The sequence below is a fragment of the Mirounga leonina genome, unplaced genomic scaffold (assembly GCF_011800145.1).
Source record: "Mirounga leonina isolate KUSES-001 unplaced genomic scaffold, KU_Mleo_1.0 Mir_165, whole genome shotgun sequence".
Lineage (NCBI taxonomy): Eukaryota > Metazoa > Chordata > Mammalia > Carnivora > Phocidae > Mirounga > Mirounga leonina.
The window spans coordinates 49,851,044-49,872,904 of record NW_023270415.1 but is presented as its reverse complement, the minus strand read 5'-3'; the positions used below and the strand labels follow the sequence as shown (position 1 = coordinate 49,872,904).

General features: G+C 42.2%; 1 protein-coding gene across 1 annotated transcript in view; it reads left to right on the top strand.

The window, feature by feature from the left end:
- DPYS (dihydropyrimidinase) overlaps positions 1-21,861 on the top strand; it is a 76,475-nt gene that overhangs the window by 12,173 nt on the left and 42,441 nt on the right. The window contains exons 2-6 of the mRNA XM_035011725.1: positions 1,759-1,917; positions 5,450-5,629; positions 6,842-7,031; positions 19,646-19,802; positions 21,222-21,363. Coding sequence (XP_034867616.1) covers positions 1,759-1,917; positions 5,450-5,629; positions 6,842-7,031; positions 19,646-19,802; positions 21,222-21,363 — 828 coding nt within the window. The remainder of the gene's footprint in view (positions 1-1,758; positions 1,918-5,449; positions 5,630-6,841; positions 7,032-19,645; positions 19,803-21,221; positions 21,364-21,861) is intronic.

Here is a 21,861-nt window from a genome sequence, read left to right as displayed (position 1 = left end):
TTGTAGTTCCATCAGCAGTGTATCTGGTTTGCCCACATCCTGAATGTGGAAGACTTAATACGGAAAGAATGGAAAGAATAGTTATTTAAGCTTGATTTTATAGTTCAGTAGACACTAAAAAAGTACTTTCTTCTAACACTTTAATTAACAGCACTTGCTTTTAGAAAAATGCCCTTTGTCCTCAAGGGATGTCTGCGATGCACTGGGAAAACACTTTAAGAAGGAAAAAGGCAAGAAGATTAATCTGCATTCAAATAAAAATACAGAACCTGAGGATTTTTTTTCTAGTATTGTCATTACTGTAATGAACCAATAGGGATTTCTTAAGAAATGCAAATAGGTATTGTTTGCCATGAATAAGGCAATGTTATCTAAAGGTAGAAACGAAGTATAGGATCCTGTACAAAAAGTGAGATTTTTTGAGAGCAAAAAGAATTGGAGTGGGGCCAAGTGACTTAGGAAAAATAAAAAATCTATTGAAGTAAGCAAGAATAGAGCTTGTAAACCAGGGAGGCTTTGCAGGGGGGGTGATGGGGGTGCAGGCAGAGGGACCTGGGAGAGGGGCTGGTGGATTCCCAGCTGGTAAGCACTGAATCTGAGCTTCCAGCCCTGGAGTCAGTCAGCCTCCATGGTCAATGCCCTTAATGACTGCATGAGCATCCCTCTCTGCTCCTTTGTTTTCCTCACCTACCTTGTTTGACCTCAACAGTTAAAAGCACATGAACCACCTCATGATTATAGTTTAAGTAAAATCAATTTCAGTAGTTCATCAAAGACACTTAATTAAGCAATTTACTTAACTTACTTTTTAAATTAATCATGAGTTAACATAATATACTATAATATACCAAGGAAAATATGAGTTGAGCCAGATCATGTGGGGCCTTGTAGACCCTGTTATGAAGACTCAACTTCATTCCAGAGGCGGTGAAAAGCATTCAGTTTTAACCTTTGTGCTTCGGAATGTGCTTCTTTCTACTTGCCCCAAGGAGTTTGTATTGGAGGGAGTGGAAGCAAAACCTGAGACACTACGATCAAGGGGAAGAATGACAAGAGGTTGAACTAAGACCAGAGCAGTGGGGATGGATTAGAGGGGCCAGTTGGGAGTTAAGGAAAGACCGTTGGTTGTGGGGAATGAAGGTGAAGCAGGCACCATGTGAGTCTCTGGGGATTCTGCATGCAGCATGGGCAGTTTGGAGATATAATTCACCGAGACTGATTCTCATGAAATGAGATTTCACAATAATGAGTCTAGTTTTCTGGAGAAGAAAAAGTTTTGCGTTCTTCTCCATGTTTTCATGTCAGTTTTTCCTTGCAGTCCGAGAATTTTGTTTGGGCCAAAGCCATTTTCTTTTCATCAGACATGTCATTTTTCAAAACAATTCCAGCAATTTCAGTACTTCCAACTTTAATTTATGAAAAGTCTATTCATGTCCCTCTGGGTCTTTATTTATTTATTTTTAAAGATTTTATTTATTTGTGAGTGAGAGAGAGAGAATGAATGCAGGAACTGGGGGGCAGGGGGACTCGATCCCAGGACCCTGAGATCATGACCTGAGCTGAAGGCAGACGCTTAACTGACTGAACCACCCAGGCGCCCCATGTCCCTCTGGGTCTTTTAAACAAGCAGCATTGTTGCACAATTTCCTGGACCCCTCAAGCGTGCCCAAGGGCTTGCCAGTGCCTAGCATTCAAGGAGAAAAATGACTCAGCTAGAAAATTGACGGCTAACCTGTTGAAACTCTCTTGTGATTCCAGGCTGCCCTGGCAGGAGGCACCACCATGATCATTGATTTTGCCATTCCTCAGAAAGGCGCTTCCCTCCTCCAGGCCTTCGAGACCTGGAGAAGCTGGGCTGACCCCAAAGTCTGCTGCGACTACAGCCTTCACGTGGCGGTGACATGGTGGAGTGACCAGGTGAACCACTGGGGGTTGAGGGGGGGGGTTTCTTCTATTTAGTCCCCTAGCCCTTGCTCCCCTAGGAAATTGGTGATATCAGTTGCTTCCTGGGTGACTGGAAGTCAGAATTAGAGGGAAGACTTTTCCTTACATATTCCTTTGTACCTTTTTGAATTTGGAATCCTCTGAAGTATTATCAACTTGAAAAACTAAAAAAATTTTTAAAGCATATAAAGATGATAGGATACATCCTTATACCCATTCACAATAGCCTTTCCTAATACATGATCCAAGGATTGTAAAATCTTTATCTGTAATTTTTTTTTAAAGATTTTATTTATTTGAGAGAGAGAATGAGATAGAGAGAGAGAGCATGAGAGGGGGGAGGGTCGGGAGGGTCAGAGGGAGAAGCAGACTCCCTGCCGAGCAGGGAGCCCGATGCGGGACTCGATCCCGGGACTCCAGGATCATGACCTGAGCTGAAGGCAGTCGCTTAACCAACTGAGCCACCCAGGTGCCCTTTAGCTGTAATTTTTAAAAGTACTGAACTTCTCAATGTTAACACCTCCAGGCTCTTTTAAGCAGTATTTTCCCACAGAGTAGAACTTGTATTAGAAATGTTTAATATCTGGAGAAAAAAAAGAAGAAGGGATAGAACAGGAACGTTTTGAAGCCTGCCTGCCAGCTGTATCCTCACCTGGTGCCCTTCCTGCTCTGTTCTCTAGTATCAACATGGGGTCAGATCCTTTCATGGAGGAGCTGAAACTGGCTTTCCTTATCTGCTAACCATTTAGGCCATGGCAGAAAGGACGACAGAATTCAGATAGAAAAGATAGTTTTGAGAGATGTTAAAACCTGTTTATTTCTCCTCATAAAAAAACATGCATGTGTACTTTGGAAGAAATTTTTACTTGAATTTCAATTGCCAACAGTTTTTCCACATTGGACTTAATTCGGAAATCCTTTGCCAGAAAGGGTTCACAAGGGTGATTTTATTTGAAGTTACCATGCAACTTATGTCCGCACTTCCCCCCTCGAAGTTGGGCTTCAGGAGCCAAATTAATATAAAACAAGTAATTAATCTTTAACCAATGGGTCTGCAAACATAATAGCAAGGTTTACAGTCCACAGCAAAAGTTAATTTTTCTCCCAAAACACCATTCTAAGTGATGCATCTAATCTCTTTTCTGCTTTTAGGGTCTTCCTGCTTTCCTCCTTTCTCCCTCCCTTCCTCCTTCCCTCTCTCCTTCCTTCCTCCCACTCTTATTTTACAATATAAAGCAAAGATGAAGATGTTTGTCCTTACCAGTGTTTCTCACACGTTAATATGCAAATGGTTACCTGGTGGAATTGTTAAAGCACCAATTATGTTCAGAAAATGTATTCGTTTGCTAGGACTGCTGTGACAAAGAACCACAGACTGAGTGGCTTAAATAGAAATCTATTGTCTCACCATTCTGGAGACTCAAAGTTTGAGATCAAGATGTTGGTAGGGTTGCTTCCTTCTGGGGGCTGTGAGGGAGAATCTGGTGCAGGCCTCTCCCCGGCTTCTCGTGGCTTGCAGGTAATCTTGGGTGTTCCTTGATTTGTAGAAACAGCACCCCATCTCTGCCTTGGTCTTCACATGGCATTCCCCGGTGTGCATGTCTGTGTCCAAATTCCCCCTTTTTATGAAGACACCAGTCATCTTGGATTGGGGCCCACCCTCATGACGTCATCTCTACTGATGTGATCTGCAATGCCTCCATTTCCAAATAAGGTCCCATTTTGAGGTACTCGGAGTTAGGACTTCAACATACGAATTTTAGGGGGTGCACAAGTCAAGCCATAGCAGCAGATCTGGGGCAGGGCCTAAGAATCTGCATTTACAGCCAACTCCCAGGCAATGCCAAGGTTGCTGGTTCAGGTAGCACACTTTCAGAGCAGTAAGGCTTAAGCCACCATGCCTGCATTTGGAAGCCCGTCATGTGCATATGCTCACAATGTTTAAGGCATTTTTTTTCTGACTATAAAAATAATATACTCAAGGGGCACCTGGGTGGCTCAGTCATTAAGCGTCTTGGGATCGAGCCCGGCATCGAGCTCCCCACTTGGTCGGGAGCCTGCTTCTCCCTCTCCCTCTGCTGCTCCCCCTGCTTGTGCTCTCTCTCTCTGTCAAATAAATAAATAAAATCTTTAAAAAAAAATTATACTCATGGTAGAAAACTTGAAACTATAGAAAAGTAAAAAAAAAAAAACCACCCCAAAACCAAAAAAAAAAACCCCAAAACGAAAATGAGGCACTCTATATCATGTCCTGCCCCTTGCTGTTGTCCCTTAACATACCTTGGAGCTCATTTCATCCTTCAGTGATGACCACTGTCAACATTTGAGCGTTTTTTCCGTTTCTTGATGAATACGCTGTATATAGGTCCGTTCAGTCAGCCATCCATCCAGCAGATAGTTTCGGCATGGCCACCGCGGCAGGCTCTGTTCCCGCGCACAGCAGTGGACAAACTCTGCAAAGCCCCTGCTCTCTAGTGGGGGAAGCCATGAGAAAGGAAATATATAATAAATAAAGCACCACAGAGAAAAGTAAGAAAAATTAGTAAGGGAATCAAAAGTGACAGAAGTGAGTCATCTGACATGTAATAGAGTCATATAAACATCACTGATTCAATAGAAAAAAAATGGCATTGTTTTATTTTGCACGTTTTAATCAGCAGAAAGGTTAACATTTTTTTTTTCATGTTTATTAGTCATTTGTATTTACTGTTTGAATTGCTGGTAGTATTTTTCACCTGGCATGTTAGAGTTTTTCTTATTAAGTTGATAGACAACTAAAAGCAATCAATAATCCTATGCCTAGAACAGGTGTTGGGTGTATATGTGTGTGTATTAACATATAGAAATTCAAACAACTGTATTTGGTCAAATCTACCAATTTTTTCTTTGAAGTTTTTAGTTTTTATTGAGACTTGAATTGGACCTGCAAGGGTAGTGAGTGAGCTTGTTTTGATCTTACCTTGTCCCTTACTTTTGGCACACCTGAAGTCTCCTAAGGATTCCAACCTGTCCAGAGTCTCTCACGTCCCAGGAGGGGCCGGCGGCTCAATCCGGGTCTTCCTCCTCCATCTGAGAGCCCATCCTGCGGGTTTCAGATCTGAGTCCAAAGCCTTACCTCGCATTAGCTTTGATCCCTTTTAGAGACATGATTTCTCACGTTGCTGCCAAGTGGCTTTGTTCTCATTTTCCAAAATAATTTCCTCCCATCAGGAGATAGATGCCGAGGATTTTATGTCCGAGTAAAGAAATGAAGTGCTTTGGGGAAAACTATGAACTCTTCACGATTAAAAGCATCATACCAACAGCACTTCATCGGATGAAGTGAGGTCTAACCTGGGGGAAGGATCAAGGCCTTAATTGCATTTTTTTGGGAATTTAACTGTTGCCTTATTTTACTTAATTCTCGTCTGAATGCAACATCTCGAATGTTGAAGAGAATGTTGAGATTATTATTTGAACGAAAGCATGGCATTTTGTGTGTGTGTGGCTGTTGTTCCCCTTTTAGGTTAAAGAAGAAATGAAAATCCTTACCCAAGACAAAGGTGTGAACTCTTTCAAGATGTTTATGGCCTATAAAGACCTGTACATGGTGAGGGATGAGGAGCTGTATGCGGCCTTCTCTCAGTGCAAGGAAATTGGAGCGATTGCTCAGGTCCACGCGGAAAACGGAGACCTGATCGCAGAGGTAAGCATTTACATCCCAGAGCTTCGCCACAAATGAAACGGCCATCACTTGAGCCAGAGACAGTTGGACCCAAGCGGGTGAGCTCATTCTGTGCATTGGAAGAATGGAAATTCAGACACTCATGTCCTATGGCTTGGAAACACTTGACTCGGTTTACTTAAGTCCATGCTCTGACTTTTATTCAGGTGATATATGCATTGGAATGAAGATTTCCCTTTTTCAGATTAGCTATCAGATCTCAAACATGTTTCTCAAACAAATACTTTTCTTTGTGTATCCCAGCACTTTTTTTTTTTTTTTAGGAGCTCCACCTGCTGGTTCAGAATGCTAAAGTGCGGACATGAGTGGGATCTGATGACTTAAGCAGTGTATTAAGTGCTGTTTAAAGCCCCACTCTTTTCAGAAACTGGTATTAAAATGTGCTCTGAAGGAATCTAGATGGGGTATTTATTTCTCATGGGAGTTCCATTATTAATGCCCGAAGGATACACTATCTGCAAGATTTAAAGTGCTGTCTCTTACCCTTTATATTAGCTGATTTTTTTTTTTTTTTTTTCTCTCCCCAGGCTCACCTCCCATTAAAGTCAGGGAGAGTGAGGCTGGGTGGCCAGGAGGCAACCAGGGATCATGAGAAGTGAGCCTGAGCTGTAAATTCAAGCCGACCAGAGTTTAAATGGACTCCTCGTTTCTAGCTGTATGACACCGGGCCAGCCGTTTTCCCACTCCGAGTGTTGACTTCCTGCTTTTTTTGTAAGGAAGAAATAACATTTTGGAGTGGGAAAATGTCTCGTCCAATATCATTTGGTGGGTAGGACAGAGGGCAGCGAAGACTATGATTCAGTAAAAAGCACAGCTACTTACGTAATGTCATATGAGTCACTTAAAAATATTGGGAATTTGAATATTTGGTTTTATTTTATTTTGCACTGAACCAGCAATAAGAATGTGATTCAAATTACCTCCTATCTTTTTCAGCCTTTCCATCGAAATAATTTAATTGTGAAATATGCGTATGAAAAGCTAACATATACCAAGTGTCATGTTTATGTGTTAAAACTGTGTTTACCAAATACACACACACACACACACACACACACCTCCACCCCTAATAGGTCTGAAAGCCTGGCTGTGTATTTAATTCACAAGAAGATCATGGTACTTGTCATTAGTAGACCTTCCTCGCACGTGTGTCTGTTCCCGCCGTCTTTTTAGGGAGCAAAGAAGATGCTGGGGTTGGGGATAACAGGGCCCGAGGGCCATGAGCTGTGCCGCCCGGAAGAGGTGGAGGCAGAAGCCACGCTGAGAGCCATCACCATCGCCAGCGCCGTGAACTGCCCTCTCTACGTCGTGCACGTGATGAGCAAGTCTGCAGCCAAGGTCATAGCGGATGCAAGGAGAGACGGTAATTCCTGAGCAACAAGCTCGCCTATAGCTCAGTAGTAGCTGAAGAGTGAGGTAAATCGGCCGCAGTTCCTGCTTTGCTTACGAGAAAGTTGCAGGGAGGGGAGCCCGGGTGGCTCAGTCGGTGAAGCATCTGCCTTCGGCTCAGGTCATGACCCCAGGGTCCCGGGATGGAGCCCCGAGTCGGGCTCTCCGCTCAGTGGGGAGTCTGCTTCTCCCTCTCCCTCTGCCTGGTGCTCCCCCTGCTTGTGCTCTCGCTCGCTCTCTCTCTGTCAAATAAATGAATAAAATCTTTATAAATAAATAAGTAAATAAAGACACAGGAAGTTACCTTTGTAAAAAAAAAAAAAAAAGTTGCGCATGCATTTCCGCAGCTCGTCTTCCTCCTTTTCCATTAACATCCTTTCTGTTTTCTTGCACCTTATGCATGTCTAGTTCTATCCTCCTTTCTGCTTCTCTGCCTTAGGTTATTTCTCCACCATCCTTGGAACCTCAGGACATTTCCTTCAGCCACAGGTCCCCCACTCTTTAATCTGCAGCCCACTTTTTAATCTGATGGCTAAGTGCAAACTCTCTGATTAATTTTAAAGAAGATTACCTGTCTCTTAGGCATCTCCATTATCCTCTTAGTACCTGAATCAGGATGGCGCAGGGTACACAGTAGATGCTCAACAAATTTCTTTCAAATTGAGTTGATTTGTCCCATAGCTCCTTGGGTATTAAAGCTATTAGAGCAATTATCCAAATAGTATTTTTATGACAATTATTTTAAGATTTTAAAACCAAAGCCCCTCCCCCTGCCCATAAAATATAATAGACCCTTCTAGGATGTGCCAGCATCATCTCACTTTTAAAAGTCAGGAAATCAGGGCGCCTGGGTGGCTCAGTTGGTTAAGCGACTGCCTTCGGCTCAGGTCATGATCCTGGAGTCCCGGGATCGAGTCCCGCATCGGGCTCCCTGCTTGGCGGGGAGTCTGCTTCTCCCTCTGACCCTCACCCTTCTCTTTCTTTCTCTCTGTCATTCTCTCTCTCTCAAAAATAAATAAAAAAACTAAAAAAAAAAACAGGAAATCAGGAATAGTTTTATAAATCATCCTGGCTCTTTGTTTTCTTTTTAAACTGAAACTGACTGAACTTTTTAAAATATGGGTTATAAAAATTATGAAATTAGATTCGGCATGTCTTTAATTAACACTAACATTAATTTTGTCAAAATCGCTTCTTGTTGCATGAAGGTTCAATAAGGATTTTGTGCAAGTTGAATGCATTTTAAAAACGTAATCCATCGATAAACCTTGTGTTCAGAGTAAACTCAGTTTTACACAGGAGCCCATAAGGTCTTACTACCAACCGTTTCTGGTTACTTCTCCCCACTCGCCTTCCCCAATAATATAATTTCAGTATAAAAGAGCACAGCAGTTCAAAAAGAAAATACTGCAATTTTAAAGTTACAGTCTTAGTTTCTGCCACCAGGTGGCTCTGTTGCCAACTCTATGGAATTGGTTGTTATATAATTATTTGCTTTGTAAATCATGTGCCATATCCTACAGCCTGTCAGTCAGGTCCATAATGTCAGAATATGATTTAAGAAATAGCAAAATCAGCAGAAATGGGCAGTCTTAACCCACATCAAGCTACGATTTTGACAGACCTGTCAGAAAACAGTTTGTTGATCTTAGGTATTAATTTTTTACTGGGATAGAGTTCCATTAGGTGCAGAGTAAAAGTCTAGAGAAGGTTTTTGGAATAAATCATGGGTAGAAAACTATTAAACTTAAGTATGGACATTTTAATTTTATTTTAAATTTTAAATTTTATTTTATTTTTTGAATAGGTAACGTATTTACGTGGTCCCAAAGTCAAAATTATATATTAAAAAAAAAAAGTATTCTCAGAGAAACCCTACTTCCTTCCCTAGCAACTTCATCCTCCACCTCATTAGTAATTATTTTTATTAATTTATTTCTGGCCTATCTTTATAGTGTTTCTCTTTATGAAAAAAGAATATGTGCATATTCTTATTTCTCTTTCTTTCCTACTTGAAAGGTAAAGTAGTATATCTCGTGTTCTGTATTTGGCTTTTCTTTCTACTTGAAAATATGTCTTAAAGGTCAGCTCATGTTAGGTCTAGAGTTTCTCCATTCTTTCCTACGGGTGCAGAGTATGCCTCTGTATTTGTTCTAGTCCCCTACTGATGGACACTTGGGCTGTTTTCAGTCTTTAGCTCTTACGTATAAAACCACAGTGATGGCCTTATACATATGCTGTTTTATGTGAAAGGTGTATTTGTTTTCTATCACTACTGTAAACAGATTGCCATAAACTTAGCGGCTTAAGACAGCACAAGTGTATTCTCTTACAGTTCTGGAGGTCAGAGGTCTAACCCACATCTTACTGGGCTAAAACTAAGTTGTAGGCCATGCTTGGTTCTTTTCCTGGAAGCTCTAGGGGGACAATCCCTTTCCTTGCTTTTTCTACCTTCTAGAGACCACCCACATTCCTTGGGTCACATTTCCCCTGCTCCATCTCCAAAACTGCAGGGGTGGGTGGAGAACATGGCATTATTCTGCTCTCCTCTGCTGTCCCTCTCTTCTGCAATTAATCCGAGATAAAGCCCCTATCTCAAGGTTCTTTATTTAGTCACATCTGTGAAGTCCTTTTTGCCACGTAGGAGAACATAGTCACAGCTTATGGGGATGAGGACATGGAGGTCTTTGGGGCACCATTGTTCTGCCGGCCACAGAAAAGGATCCTCAGAGTAGTGTCCTAAAAAGTGGGACTGCTGGTTCAAAGGTAAATGCATACATACTTTTTGGATACTGCTAAATCCCTTTCTAAAGAGGCTGTAAATAGGAAATATTTAAAATGTCAACCCAGATGTTCCAGCTGAGTCACACTTACTGTGGTAACACTTGTAAAAACCCTCTAATGTGCAATGATCAGAGGCAGCCGAGGTCCAGAATAAATTGGCATAAGAGGTTTCCCACGCCTGGCATGTGAACTCTCACATGTGATCAAGCAGGAACCCAGAGGGAGTAAGGGGTGGGTTAGGCATAAACAATGCCAGACTGTTCACATGGTGACTGTAACCGCCAACCCAAGGGCAGATCCCTGGAGAGTCTAGAGTGACAAGAGCTGGTGGACCACACTGACCTTTTGCTCATTTATTATCTAACAAAATTTCAGAACGTGAAAAAGCAATACACATCTATTCATTGTTATCATGTTTAAATAAGAAACAGTTCAGCCTTACAGATTTATGATATGCACACGTTCTATCTGTGAATACCTTTGCCAGCCCATTCTATCATCAGGGCCTTACCATCAGAGTGTGTCCCCTAGAATGCAGCATCAGCGTCCCCTGAGAGCTCGTTAGAAATGCAGAGCCTTGGACCCCATCCCAGACCCACTTAATCAGAATGTGCACTTATAACTAGAGCCCTAGGTGATTCATATGCATATTAAGGTTTGAGAATCACTGCTCCAGGAAGCACAAAAGGGATCCAATTATTAATTCTCTATTGTAGTAGCCTAGCAATACAATGCTATTAAGTTTGATGTCATTGTTGAATTGCCAACTATCTACCCAGAAGAGAGCAGCATGAGGGTTAATGATTATATAACAACCAACATTATTTGTTGAGTACTTAATATGTGCCTGGCATATATTTTAATATGTCTTATATCATTTCTTGTTTTACTATATATTATGTCATTCGTGCATTTTAATGTATGTTATCTTTTTAAATTGTCATAACAATGCTTAAGTCAAGTTTTATCAGTTTTCTGACTGATGAAATTGAGGCTTGGAAAAGTTTGGTAAATTAAGCCCAAGATCACTTACTAGTAGGTGCTAAACCTGGAATTCAAGCCCAAGTCAGTATGGCCCCAAAGCCCCAATTTTTTCCATTCCTGTCCACTCTGTTCAAGAAGAAATTGGTTTACAGATTTGGGAAATGCAGATATCAAGTTTGTATTTAATTGGCTTTGGTTTTTGGCCTTACATTTAAAATTTTATTTAAAACATTATCATCATTTTGTTATTTTTTATCATTACTGAAAGAGAACACATGGTTGGAGTGATGTTGCCAAGACGGTGACTTAGGTCGTTCCTGATTCCGCTCCCCCTCATAGGAGCAGCTAACATCTATTCAAGAATAAGACACACTGAGAGAATCCCAGAACACAGGGCTGAGACTGAAGCACCCCCTGCCACAGAGACCAAGACAGACTGCATTAGGAGGGTAAGAGAAGTGACTACACGTTGACCGCATTGCCCCTCCCCCAGGCCAGGGCAGAACCACAAGTAGAGGTCTCCCTTGAGCCTCTGGTTCCTCCAGTGGGAAAAGAGAATCCAGGGGGAGAGCCAACCACCCTCAGCATTGTGGGTCACTTTGGGGAGCCTCTACTCTGGTCTGACACTGTGAGGATTTCAGGGGAATCCACAGAGCTTACCCCCTGGGAATCTGACTGTGGGGGGAGAAGGGAAGGGCAGCGACAACCAGCACACAGATTTTGACAGAGAGTTCGTACCTGCAGTTGCCCAAGTAGTAATCCCAGACAGCAGCTTTGCTCATCTGCGGAACCAAGTTGGGGGCACACTCTGGCCAGGGGACTCTGTGGGGGGCAGACCTGCCCGATTCACATCCCTAAACCAGGAGTTTTGCTGACCCTAGAGCCCGGTTTGCTCATGCCCAGGCAAGGAGCTGAGTCAGGGCCCCACCTGCTGTGGGAGGGCCTTCCGACGCCATCGGACAAGAAGGGCTGGCCACGGCTCCCCGTGCTGTGCAGAGGCAGGAGATTCATTCAGAGCCAAGGCTGAGGGTAGCTCCTGACCCCTGCCGACCAGAGAGCCTGTTTGGGCAATTGAGAAGAGTCCAGAGCGACCCCCACCCTCTTGCCCAGGCACTGGGGCTGAAACGAAGCCCCACCCGCCGTGGAGAGTCTGCTGGCCCCATCTGGCCAGAAGAAGTGGCGAGAACACCTGAAGCTGGGTGGCCCAGCAACTCTCAGACCGAGAAAAGAGCGACAGAAGCAATAGTTTTCAGAGCAAAGCCAAAGGCACTGTCTGGCCAGGGAACTTGGGGTGCAGGTCGGCTTGAATTAAGACAACAAACAAAAAGCCTGACCAGTTTAGAGCTGCTTCTCCCCCTGTGCCTGGGCAAGGAATCTAATTCATAGCCCCACTTGTCACTGAAGACAGCCTTCAGCCTGTCTGACCGGGAGACGAAGCCAGAACACAGAGGAAGGGGCACAGCCCATTCACCAGCCCTCCGTGGGGTGGCCCTGGGACAGAGAGCAGAGCAAAACCAGTCCCTTCCCCTGGCAGAGCATTCAGTGTCCACGCAGGCTCGATTTGGGCCCTCACACAACGAGCTGCAAAAGCCCTTCCCTCCAGGGCAGGGAAGCGAAGTCCTAGCTCCACCCCACTACTGAAGAGAGTACCCTGACCACCGAGTGACCCTGACCGCAGCTTTCGGGTACCCACGGAGCCCACCCATCAGCCTCACTTGGGTAGGGAACCAAGCCAGCCATCCCATCCAACTGTTCTCAGCCAGCGGCACACCCCCTCTCCCCCGTCCCTATCCCCAGACCTCACACAGTTGCCTCGGCCAAAAATACACCATAACAGCAGGCCCCACCTGCCCAAAGACATTATCAGCAGACACACACAGAAATCTAAATTGAGCCAACTGGTGGATTGTTGCTGCCAAAGCAACCCTGTAAAGTCTGGAAGAGAACCCCAATTACTCAAACACACAGACACCAACGTAAGGAATCGAGGATCAGAAAAAAAATCAGGTAAATATGACACCACCAGAGGAAACTGGTCAAGCCCCAATAACTGACCTTAACAAAATGAAGACCTATGCACTGCCAGACAAAGAATTCAGAATAATCCCCTTAAGGGAGTTTAGTGGACTACAAGCAGCAGATAGACAACCACATGAAACTAGGAAAAAGAGGCATGAACAAAACGAGAAGTTTGACAAGGAAATAGTAACCATCAACAAACAAACAAAACCCCAGAAATCTCAGAGTTCAAAAAATACAGTAATTGAACTGAAGAATTCAAGAGTTTCAAAAGTAGACTCGACCATGCACAAGAAAGAATCAACAACCAGAAGATAGGACCTTTACCCAGTCGAAAGACTAAAATGGGAAAAGAATGAAAAGAGTGAACAAAGCCTATAGGAATTATGAAACACAACAACAAAAAGAACAATATCATATTATAGGAATTCCAGAAGAAGAGAAAGAGAAAGGGACAAAAAGTATATTTAAAGCAAGAACAGCTGAGAACTCCCCAAACCTGGGGAAAGAAACGGACATCCAGGGGCGCCTGGGTGGCTCAGTCGTTAAGCATCTGTCTTCGGGTCAGGTCATGATCGCAGGGTCCTGGGATCGAGCTCCCATCGGGCTCCCTGCTCGGCGGGAAGCCTGCTTCTCCCTCTCTCTCTGCCCCTGCTTGTGTCTCTCTGTGTCTCTCTCTGTCAAATAAATAAATAAAATCTTTTAAAAAAAATAATAAAATTAAAATTAAAAAAAGAAAAAAGAAACGGACAACCACATCTGTTTCTTGCTGAGTCAATTTTTCTTTTTTTTTTTTTTTTAACATCTTACTCGTGCTCCTGGACTGTCTATGTTCATGACTGTCCTTCATAAGCTATTGCCATCCCTCTGCTTTCTTGTCTTCCTAAAATCTACCTAAACTTCTGGTCAGCTGTGGGCCCTCCTTCCTTCTCAGAGCAGCTGTGGGTCTTGCCCATCTCTCAGAAATCTTGGTGTGAACTGAGAAGAAAGAGACAGAAATGTACATTGCGTCCCCAACTTTAAATTGAAGCCTGAGCTTCCCCGTTGTTCCTACCTTGATGTTTTCTTTTAGTACTTGAGATAAAAACAAAAAGCAGGTTACAGGAAGAAAGAATAAAAATGTCATGTGTAAGCCATTGAAATCAGAATCGCTTTTGACAGTTTGCAAGGAATTTAAATTTCATGCTTATTTCTGGTCTTAGTTCATCTAAATTGAGTAACTAGAACTAGGTTAGTTCTCATCCTTCATGTGAGAAGCCGCTTTTGCAAAAATGAGGTAAGAGAGCCAGAAGGCTGCCCCTAGAATGCTATCCTTTTTTTCTTCCAGAAGCAGCATCTGCCTCCCTTACTCCATAACCCACGTGTAAAATTGGACAAACCAGCTGTGTTTGTGTCATATATAGAAATCCCCATCTGCCCGGCCCCAGACCGCGTTCACTCATGTCTTTGTCCAAAGAGTGTATGTGTCAACATGTTTCACTGGCTTCAGTGACGCTTTTTATTTTGGTTTGAGTAATTTTGGTTATCAATGCCTCCACTTCTCCACGTATTGGCATCTGGAATTATTAATGGCCTTTCAAATATGTATCATTTACCTCTCCCTCCCCTTCCACTAGAACTCTCATGCACGTGGAGTCACTGTGTTTCTGGTGCTTTATTTCAAATGGTGGGGACTTCTCTCAGAACTTACTTCATGCTCTACTTGATGTATATCTGTTATAATTTGTTTTCCAACTATTACTGAAATTGTTAATGCTTTTTTTTTTTAGTTTCCAGTTTAACTTGTCTTAATAAAGTTCAACTCTACTTTATATCCATATTCCTGTCTTTAGGGTATAAATAAGACTCTCATCTGAACTTATTAATAAAATGTTTTCTTTATGCTCTCACACACCAAAAAACCCAAAATTATTGGACACCAAATATATGTTAAGCATTGGATTTGCAAAAGTAATTATGTTAATTTTGATCCTCAAGTAACTTATAGTGAACTGAGCTACATTGTGGTTGGCGGTTTTTTATTTGTTTGATGTGGATTGGTTTTGGTTTTACTTACTGTAAAAAGCTTTACTTTCCAGGCTTATTGCTGTAAAGTATAAACTTCTGTTACAGAGAGGTTTTAGATGTCTTATTTTCCACTTTATTTAAACTCTGCCTGCACCCCCCCTCCCCACCATGTTCCTCTTGTGTTTTAAAAGATGGGCAGAAAGGTCCACACAGGGGCCACTCTCTCTCTGTGTGGTTGCATTGACCATTGCTTGTGAGAGCTGAACAAGAATAAATCAAATCTTGTTATCACAAACATGATTAGCTGATGCTTAGTAACCAGTGCTGTTCCCAAGGAAGGACTCACATGCAGCTGAGTCAAGGTGGATCTGAATCTCAGACTTCCTTTTTCTGTATGTGAACATCTGAACACTCCTTTGTCCTTTAAATTTAGAACAAGATGATTTACCTTATGTCCAACTGCAAAGCAGTTGAAGATTGGCCATTTTAAAACATTTTTTAAAAAAGAATTGTGTAACCATAAGGAAACTAATGTTTATGGGACATACTTGCTGTAACAAAGTACCACAGACAGGACAGTTTAAACAACAGAAATGAATTTTCTCATAGTATTGGAGACCAGAAGACCAAAGTGTTGGCAGAGTTGATTCCTTTTTAAAAAAAATATTTTATTTATTTATTTGAAAGAGATAGAGATAGCGAGAGAGCATGAGTGGAGAGGGGAGGGAGAAGCATGCTCCCTGCTGAGCAGGGAGCCCAACGCAGGATTTGATCCCAGGACCCCAGGATCATGACCTGAGCTGAAGGCAGACGCTTAACCGACCGAGCCGCCCAGGCACCCCAAGTTGGTTCTTTCTGAGGGCAGTGAAGGAAGGATGTATTCTAGATCTCTCTCCTTGGTTTGTAGATAACTGTCTTCTCCCTCTGTCTTCACATTGTCTTCCTTCTGTGTGTGCATCCAAATTTCCTCTTCTTAGAAGGACTCCACTCATATTGGATTAGGGCTTACCCTAATGACCTCATTTTAACTTAATTACCTTTATAAAGGACCCTCCAAATACAGTCACATTCGGAGATACTGGAGGTAAGGACTTTAACATTTGAATTTTGGCAAGGGGCACAATTCAGCCCATAACATGAAGTGTACCCAGAATCGCAAGATGCTAGGTACTTTCATATGCATTAATTTATTTGATCCTCATGAAATTGCCACTCTAGAGAGACATTGTGACCCCACTTCATAGATGAGAAAAACTGAGGCTAAGAGCAATGAGTCATCTTGCACACGTCACTAACTAAAAAGTAGCACAATCAGGATTTGAACCTGAATCTGTTCGATCTCTATTATGCTGCTTCTGGATTTTCCTTCTCAGTCATTTCCTTTCTTTGTAAATGTAATATTTTTGAACCAAAGCAGAACCGAGGAAGGTTCTACTCTGTCCTTCTAGCTAGGAAAAATTATTTTTATAGATGTGTTTGGCTTTCTGTTGGTAGCCAATGCTTGCACTCCTGGGTACTCATGCCAGCCTGTCTGCATTTTTTGGCCTTTTATAACAGATCTTGGGACTTGATTAGGTGCTACTAGCAAATCTAGACAAAGTGTGAACACCTGCTCTATCGCTTTCATCTAATAAATGGGTTGTCTGGTCAGAGAGGAGTTTGGATTGGTTGGACATTTTCATTATTTGGAAATCTTTAGAATCTCTCAGAGGGAAAAACTCCTTTAAGTGGGAGATAGCATCACGACTAGAGAGTCTTTTTTGTCTTGGGGCCAAACACTGGAGAGAGGAGAGACCCTATCTGGGTAGACAAGGTACAATGCGAATCTTGCTGAGACAGTGGAGGAGATTAATGATGAAGATGTTCTATTTCCAGAGAGTTGTTGAAACCATCTGGTCTCAAATGTAATCAGGAGAGTACCAGACTAGGACAGATATAGCACTTTTCATTACCAACCTGCTAAGCGTAGTAAATGAAACCAGTAAGTGAAATTGGGAATTTGCTCAGCCCCATCCGCAAATGGCTTGTGGTTGACTTAAACATTTAAAAACATACATTCTTTACCAAGAAATGAAGAATGACATTTTACCTAGTAACATAATGCGTATGTATGATATGATATCAAAATACTAGGGTTCTAATTCTGGTGTATCACTTACTACCTGTGTGACTTGGGCAACTTAGTTCATCTCATTGAACGTCAGTTCCTTTATCTGTCAAACCAGCATGGGGGTTGCTGTGAAGGTCAAGGAAGATACATGACCTTCAAACTATGTTTGCCAACTATAGAGTGCTATACATACGTTAGATATTTTTATTACTTTATTTTTGGCCCAAATCTAATAAACCCTCAATTATGCTGAATTATCCAGTTTGATTCTCCAATTTATGGATTACCCAGGCTCCTTGTCTTCCTTCTCGTCTTTTACTTCTTGAATACTATCTATTTTCTGAAAATGTCTTAGAACCATTGTGAAATAGGGGGAAGAGTAATTAGGAATTTTTACTTTTACTTAAAATTTTAAAAGTATATTTGCAGATGCTTAATGGGGAGACTGTTGAAAATAGCCCCGTTAATGACGAGCTTGTTGTATATACACCAAAACTGTGGCCTGTCACATTTTAAAGGTGCTAATGCCTTCCAAGGAGATTACATGTCGTCTGGTTTCAAAACAGTTCTGGCAGACTCCTGGTAGATGCTGACACTTTTAATTTTTCCTGAGAGCTATTAAAATTGTAGAACTTTGGAACTGTATCCCCATCTCACCTTGATGGGCCAAATGATTGAATAGAGCATGTGACAAGAATCTTTTCTGTATGATGAAGCACCATGGAAAATCCTGAGTTGGCAGCTTGTAAAGTGATTACAGATCAAGTCTCTGAGTTTTTCATTGTCTGAACAGCTATCTGTATGTTCTCTTGGGATAGGAAGTCTCTCCATACCCACAAATCAGATATGGGGTCTCTCCTGCTATCTCTCCAGCAAATAGTACATTACTTCTTAGTTCATATTAAAAAAGGATTGCTTCTTGTCCTACACACCAGAACAAGATATTAATGGTATTTCTTCTTTTCTGGGAGTAAGACAGTAAGAAACAGAAGGGGGATGGGGTTCAGTGTGTGTGTGTGTGTGTGTGAGAGAGAGAGAGAGAGAGAGAGACATGAAAGTGAGGGATCTTAGCATTGGCTATGTTCTTGGGGGGTAACTTTTATTGACCGTGATACTTGGTTACTTAAGAAGCTAGGTTTGTTAGGCTTCAGTAAGCCTTGTTTCGTGGTTTGCAAGAGGAAAGTGGCTAGTTTAGGGAAGAAATGATCTGTGAGAGGGTGCTACATTCCAGTTGAATATGACGTAGGCAGCTGGTGGCCATCCACTGTCACTATCCTCTGATGAAATGAGTTAATTTCAGTTCTCTATCAGGATTTTGGCTGAAATCCACTGTCGGACTAGCCAGAGTGAACCAGTTCCATGTACAGGCATCCCTTACTCTGTGTTCACCTCTGTGACTGCTTGGGGATGATCAGCTCAATGCCAATGCCAGTATCTATTATCCCAACAAATGCTAATCAGAGAGAGGATTCTGATTTTAAATTCAAATTCACTATGCACTTTTTGCTTTTCTAACATTGTGTGCTCTTTGATGGCCTCATTTGCATGATTTTTAAAATGTGCATTTCTGGCTACAATTTTATTATCTGAGTGTTCTTTTATTTAACATGGGTTTTTGGAGGAGTTTTGTGTTTTTCGGTTTTTGTTTTTGTTTTTTCCTTAAGGGTATGAAGAGATTCTCAGTCGATTTGTAACAGAGATATGCTGTGGTTGAATGCCATATGGCCGTGTGGTAATTGTCAGAAGGGTAATGTTGCATAGAATTTAGGGCTGGCGTCAAAAATGCCTGGATTCAGATCCTACTTCCCCAACTCCATCTATGTTATGTTGAGTGCATGTAATGCACCTGTACAGAAGTTATTTAACCCCATCAACTTGATTTTCATCTTTTAATGGGGATAATAATAGCATTTGCCTGGTAGGGTTTTTGAGATAATTTCTTGAGAAGGGCACACATATCAGCCAGCATTTGCTAGACTATGCTGCAGTAACAGATGAATCTGAAATATCAATGGTTTCCAAGTACAGCGATTTATTTCTCGTTCATAGTCACGTCCATCATGGGTTGGTCTAACTCTGTTCCATATTCTCTTCATCCTGAGACACAACTGAAGAAGCAGCCTGTGATAGTCTAAGGACAGAAGGAAAACTCATTGTGGCTATAACAGCTTCTGCTTGGAAACAGCACATGTTCCTTCCATTCGTATTTAATTGGCCAAAGTAAGCCATGTGGTCAAGCCTAGTATCAGTGAGTGGGTACGATCACCTACCACGGCATGCACTACGCCGGAACATAGTAAATGCTCACTAAGCAGTAGTTTTCATTATTTATTTATTTAAGATTTTATTTATTTATTTGACAGAGAGAGACACAGCGAGAGAGGGAACACAAGCAGGGGGAGTGGGAGAGGGAGAAGCAGGCTTCCCGCCGAGCAGGGAGCCCGATGCGGGGCTCGATCCCAGGACCCTGGGATCATGACCTGAGCCGAAGGCAGACGCTTAATGACTGAGCCACCCAGGCGCCCCGTAGTTTTCATTTTTAAAGCCTGCCCACAAAAGGTAACTTATAGTCTGGGATTCCTATCATATTTTGCTAGCACAGAGAAGACTAATATTTATGTGTTTGTCAGATGGTTCTCTTGAGAGCAAATTAAGGGACTGAATGCTTCCTTTGAAATTTCCAGGGAAAGTGGTCTATGGAGAACCCATCGCAGCAAGTCTCGGCACAGATGGCACTCACTACTGGCATAAAGAGTGGCGCCACGCAGCCCACCACGTTATGGGGCCACCCCTGCGACCGGACCCTTCAACACCTCACTTCCTCATGAATCTATTGGCTAAGTAATAATTTAGCAGATGATTGTGAAGGGTTTTGCCAAAATGAGGTATTATGTGAGTCTCGGGTTTGAGCATAGGACATCTTGTCTTATCATCTGACCTTCCATTGACCTCCAGTGTTCTGTTCTACTTGACATCATAGGCCGTGGGGAGTCCCTCACCTGAGACCAAAAAAACAGGGACTTAATTATGGTATGGTGTCAAAATCTCTCCTGGACACAGAGAAATCAGATAGTTTTTACTAAAATTTTACTCTCCTAATTTTTTCCTCATCTTTTCTGTCACTTATTGCCTAGAACCCGGTCTCTTCATTATGTTTTGTTTTTATCATTCACATATTCTTGAATATTTTTCTATGCTGTTATAAGCCAAGAGGCAGATGCGCCTGTATATATCCAACAGGTTATGATCTAGGGCAGAGCCACTGTAGGGGTGAAAGGCAAAAATCCTGCCCTCAGAGAGGTTATCCCCATGAACAGCCATCCAAACCATTTTCAGAGATGCTTCTGTCTGGGAAGTTATGATTACTTTTCTTGAGAAATACACCATTCATGGACACCCCAGCGCTCCCCATTCAGGTACTAGACCCAAGTTAAAGAGTTTTTCACAACATTCAAGAGTTCATTTACCTTTTTCTTTCGGCCTCCTTCCTCCTTCACATGTCTACATCTCCAAGATTATTCACAATTCAAAGCAGGGCTATCTGTCGCTGGTGACATGAACATCCTCAGCCAATGTCACGTCTCTGTCATCACAATGTTGCCATTTGGCCAGGGGCTGCCTCTGTTCATGTGGGTCCACTGAGGTTCATCTTTGTGTAGTGCTCTACTCACAAAGATTTTTCACTTACATTTTTGCCAGTGATCCTAAAATAATTATCACCGAGTACATACCGTCATCAATTTCTAGATAAAACTGAGCATTGGACAAACTCATAATCATAGAACCAGCAAGTGATGGAGCCTAGAACCAGTTTTTCTGACATGAGTATGATCCTGCATCACACTTCTTATCAGAGTATTATTTTCCAAAAGTGCTTTCTTTTTTTAAAAGATTTTATTTATTTATTTGAGACAGAGAGAATGAGAGACAGAGAACATGAGAGGGAGGAGGGTCAGAGGGAGAAGCAGACTCCCCGCCGAGCAGGGAGCCCGATGCGGGACTCGATCCCGGGACTCCAGGATCATGACCTGAGCCGAAGGCAGTTGCTTAACCAACTGAGCCACCCAGGTGCCCGCAAAAGTGCTTTCTAAAATAGAGATGGGTATGGCTGAAATATATACTTGAAAAAGCCACTCATTGTCCATTGCAGTTTTCTGACTTTCAGTTGAGAAGGGCATCAGAAGAACAGGAAAGGTTCTGGTAGTTTCCTTCTGACGTCTTTTATCTACTCATCCCACACTCTTGTGTGTTCTATTTCAGTGGTGATCTAACCACAACAGGAACTGACCACTGCACTTTCAACACTTGCCAGAAAGCTCTGGGGAAGGACGATTTCACTAAGATTCCCAATGGGGTGAACGGTGTTGAGGACCGGATGTCAGTAATATGGGAAAAAGGCGTGGTGAGTTTCACAGCATCCAGCTTGTTTTGCTTAACTCTTTAGCCAGGATCTGGCTCATTTCAGGATCAGAGTACCACAAACCTTCATAGAAAAGCTTTTTGATTGTTTTTATTAGAGTGGAGACTGGGACTGCAACACTATGACCATTGTCACCCCATCCTCCAGGATAATAGTAAAAAATCATTTTGATCTCTGCATAATTGAGTTTAGAAGATGCATTGCATCATTATACAGACATTAGGGGGTAAATTTAGATTGGGTACCAAGAGGTTTCCTCTCTAAGTCTATGAAATGTTATAGCCCTTCTACCTGATTTCTTATTTTTGAATCCCAGTTCCTCATGTATCACTAGTGTAAATACTTGGAATGATTGAAAATACAGGAAGGATTTTTATTATGTTCATATCTCCTTTTCATGAAATTTTTGTAGATGTCCCTTTTTGAGGATCTTTGAATATCATATTTTTGAAACGGCTGTATAAAGTCACATAAATAATA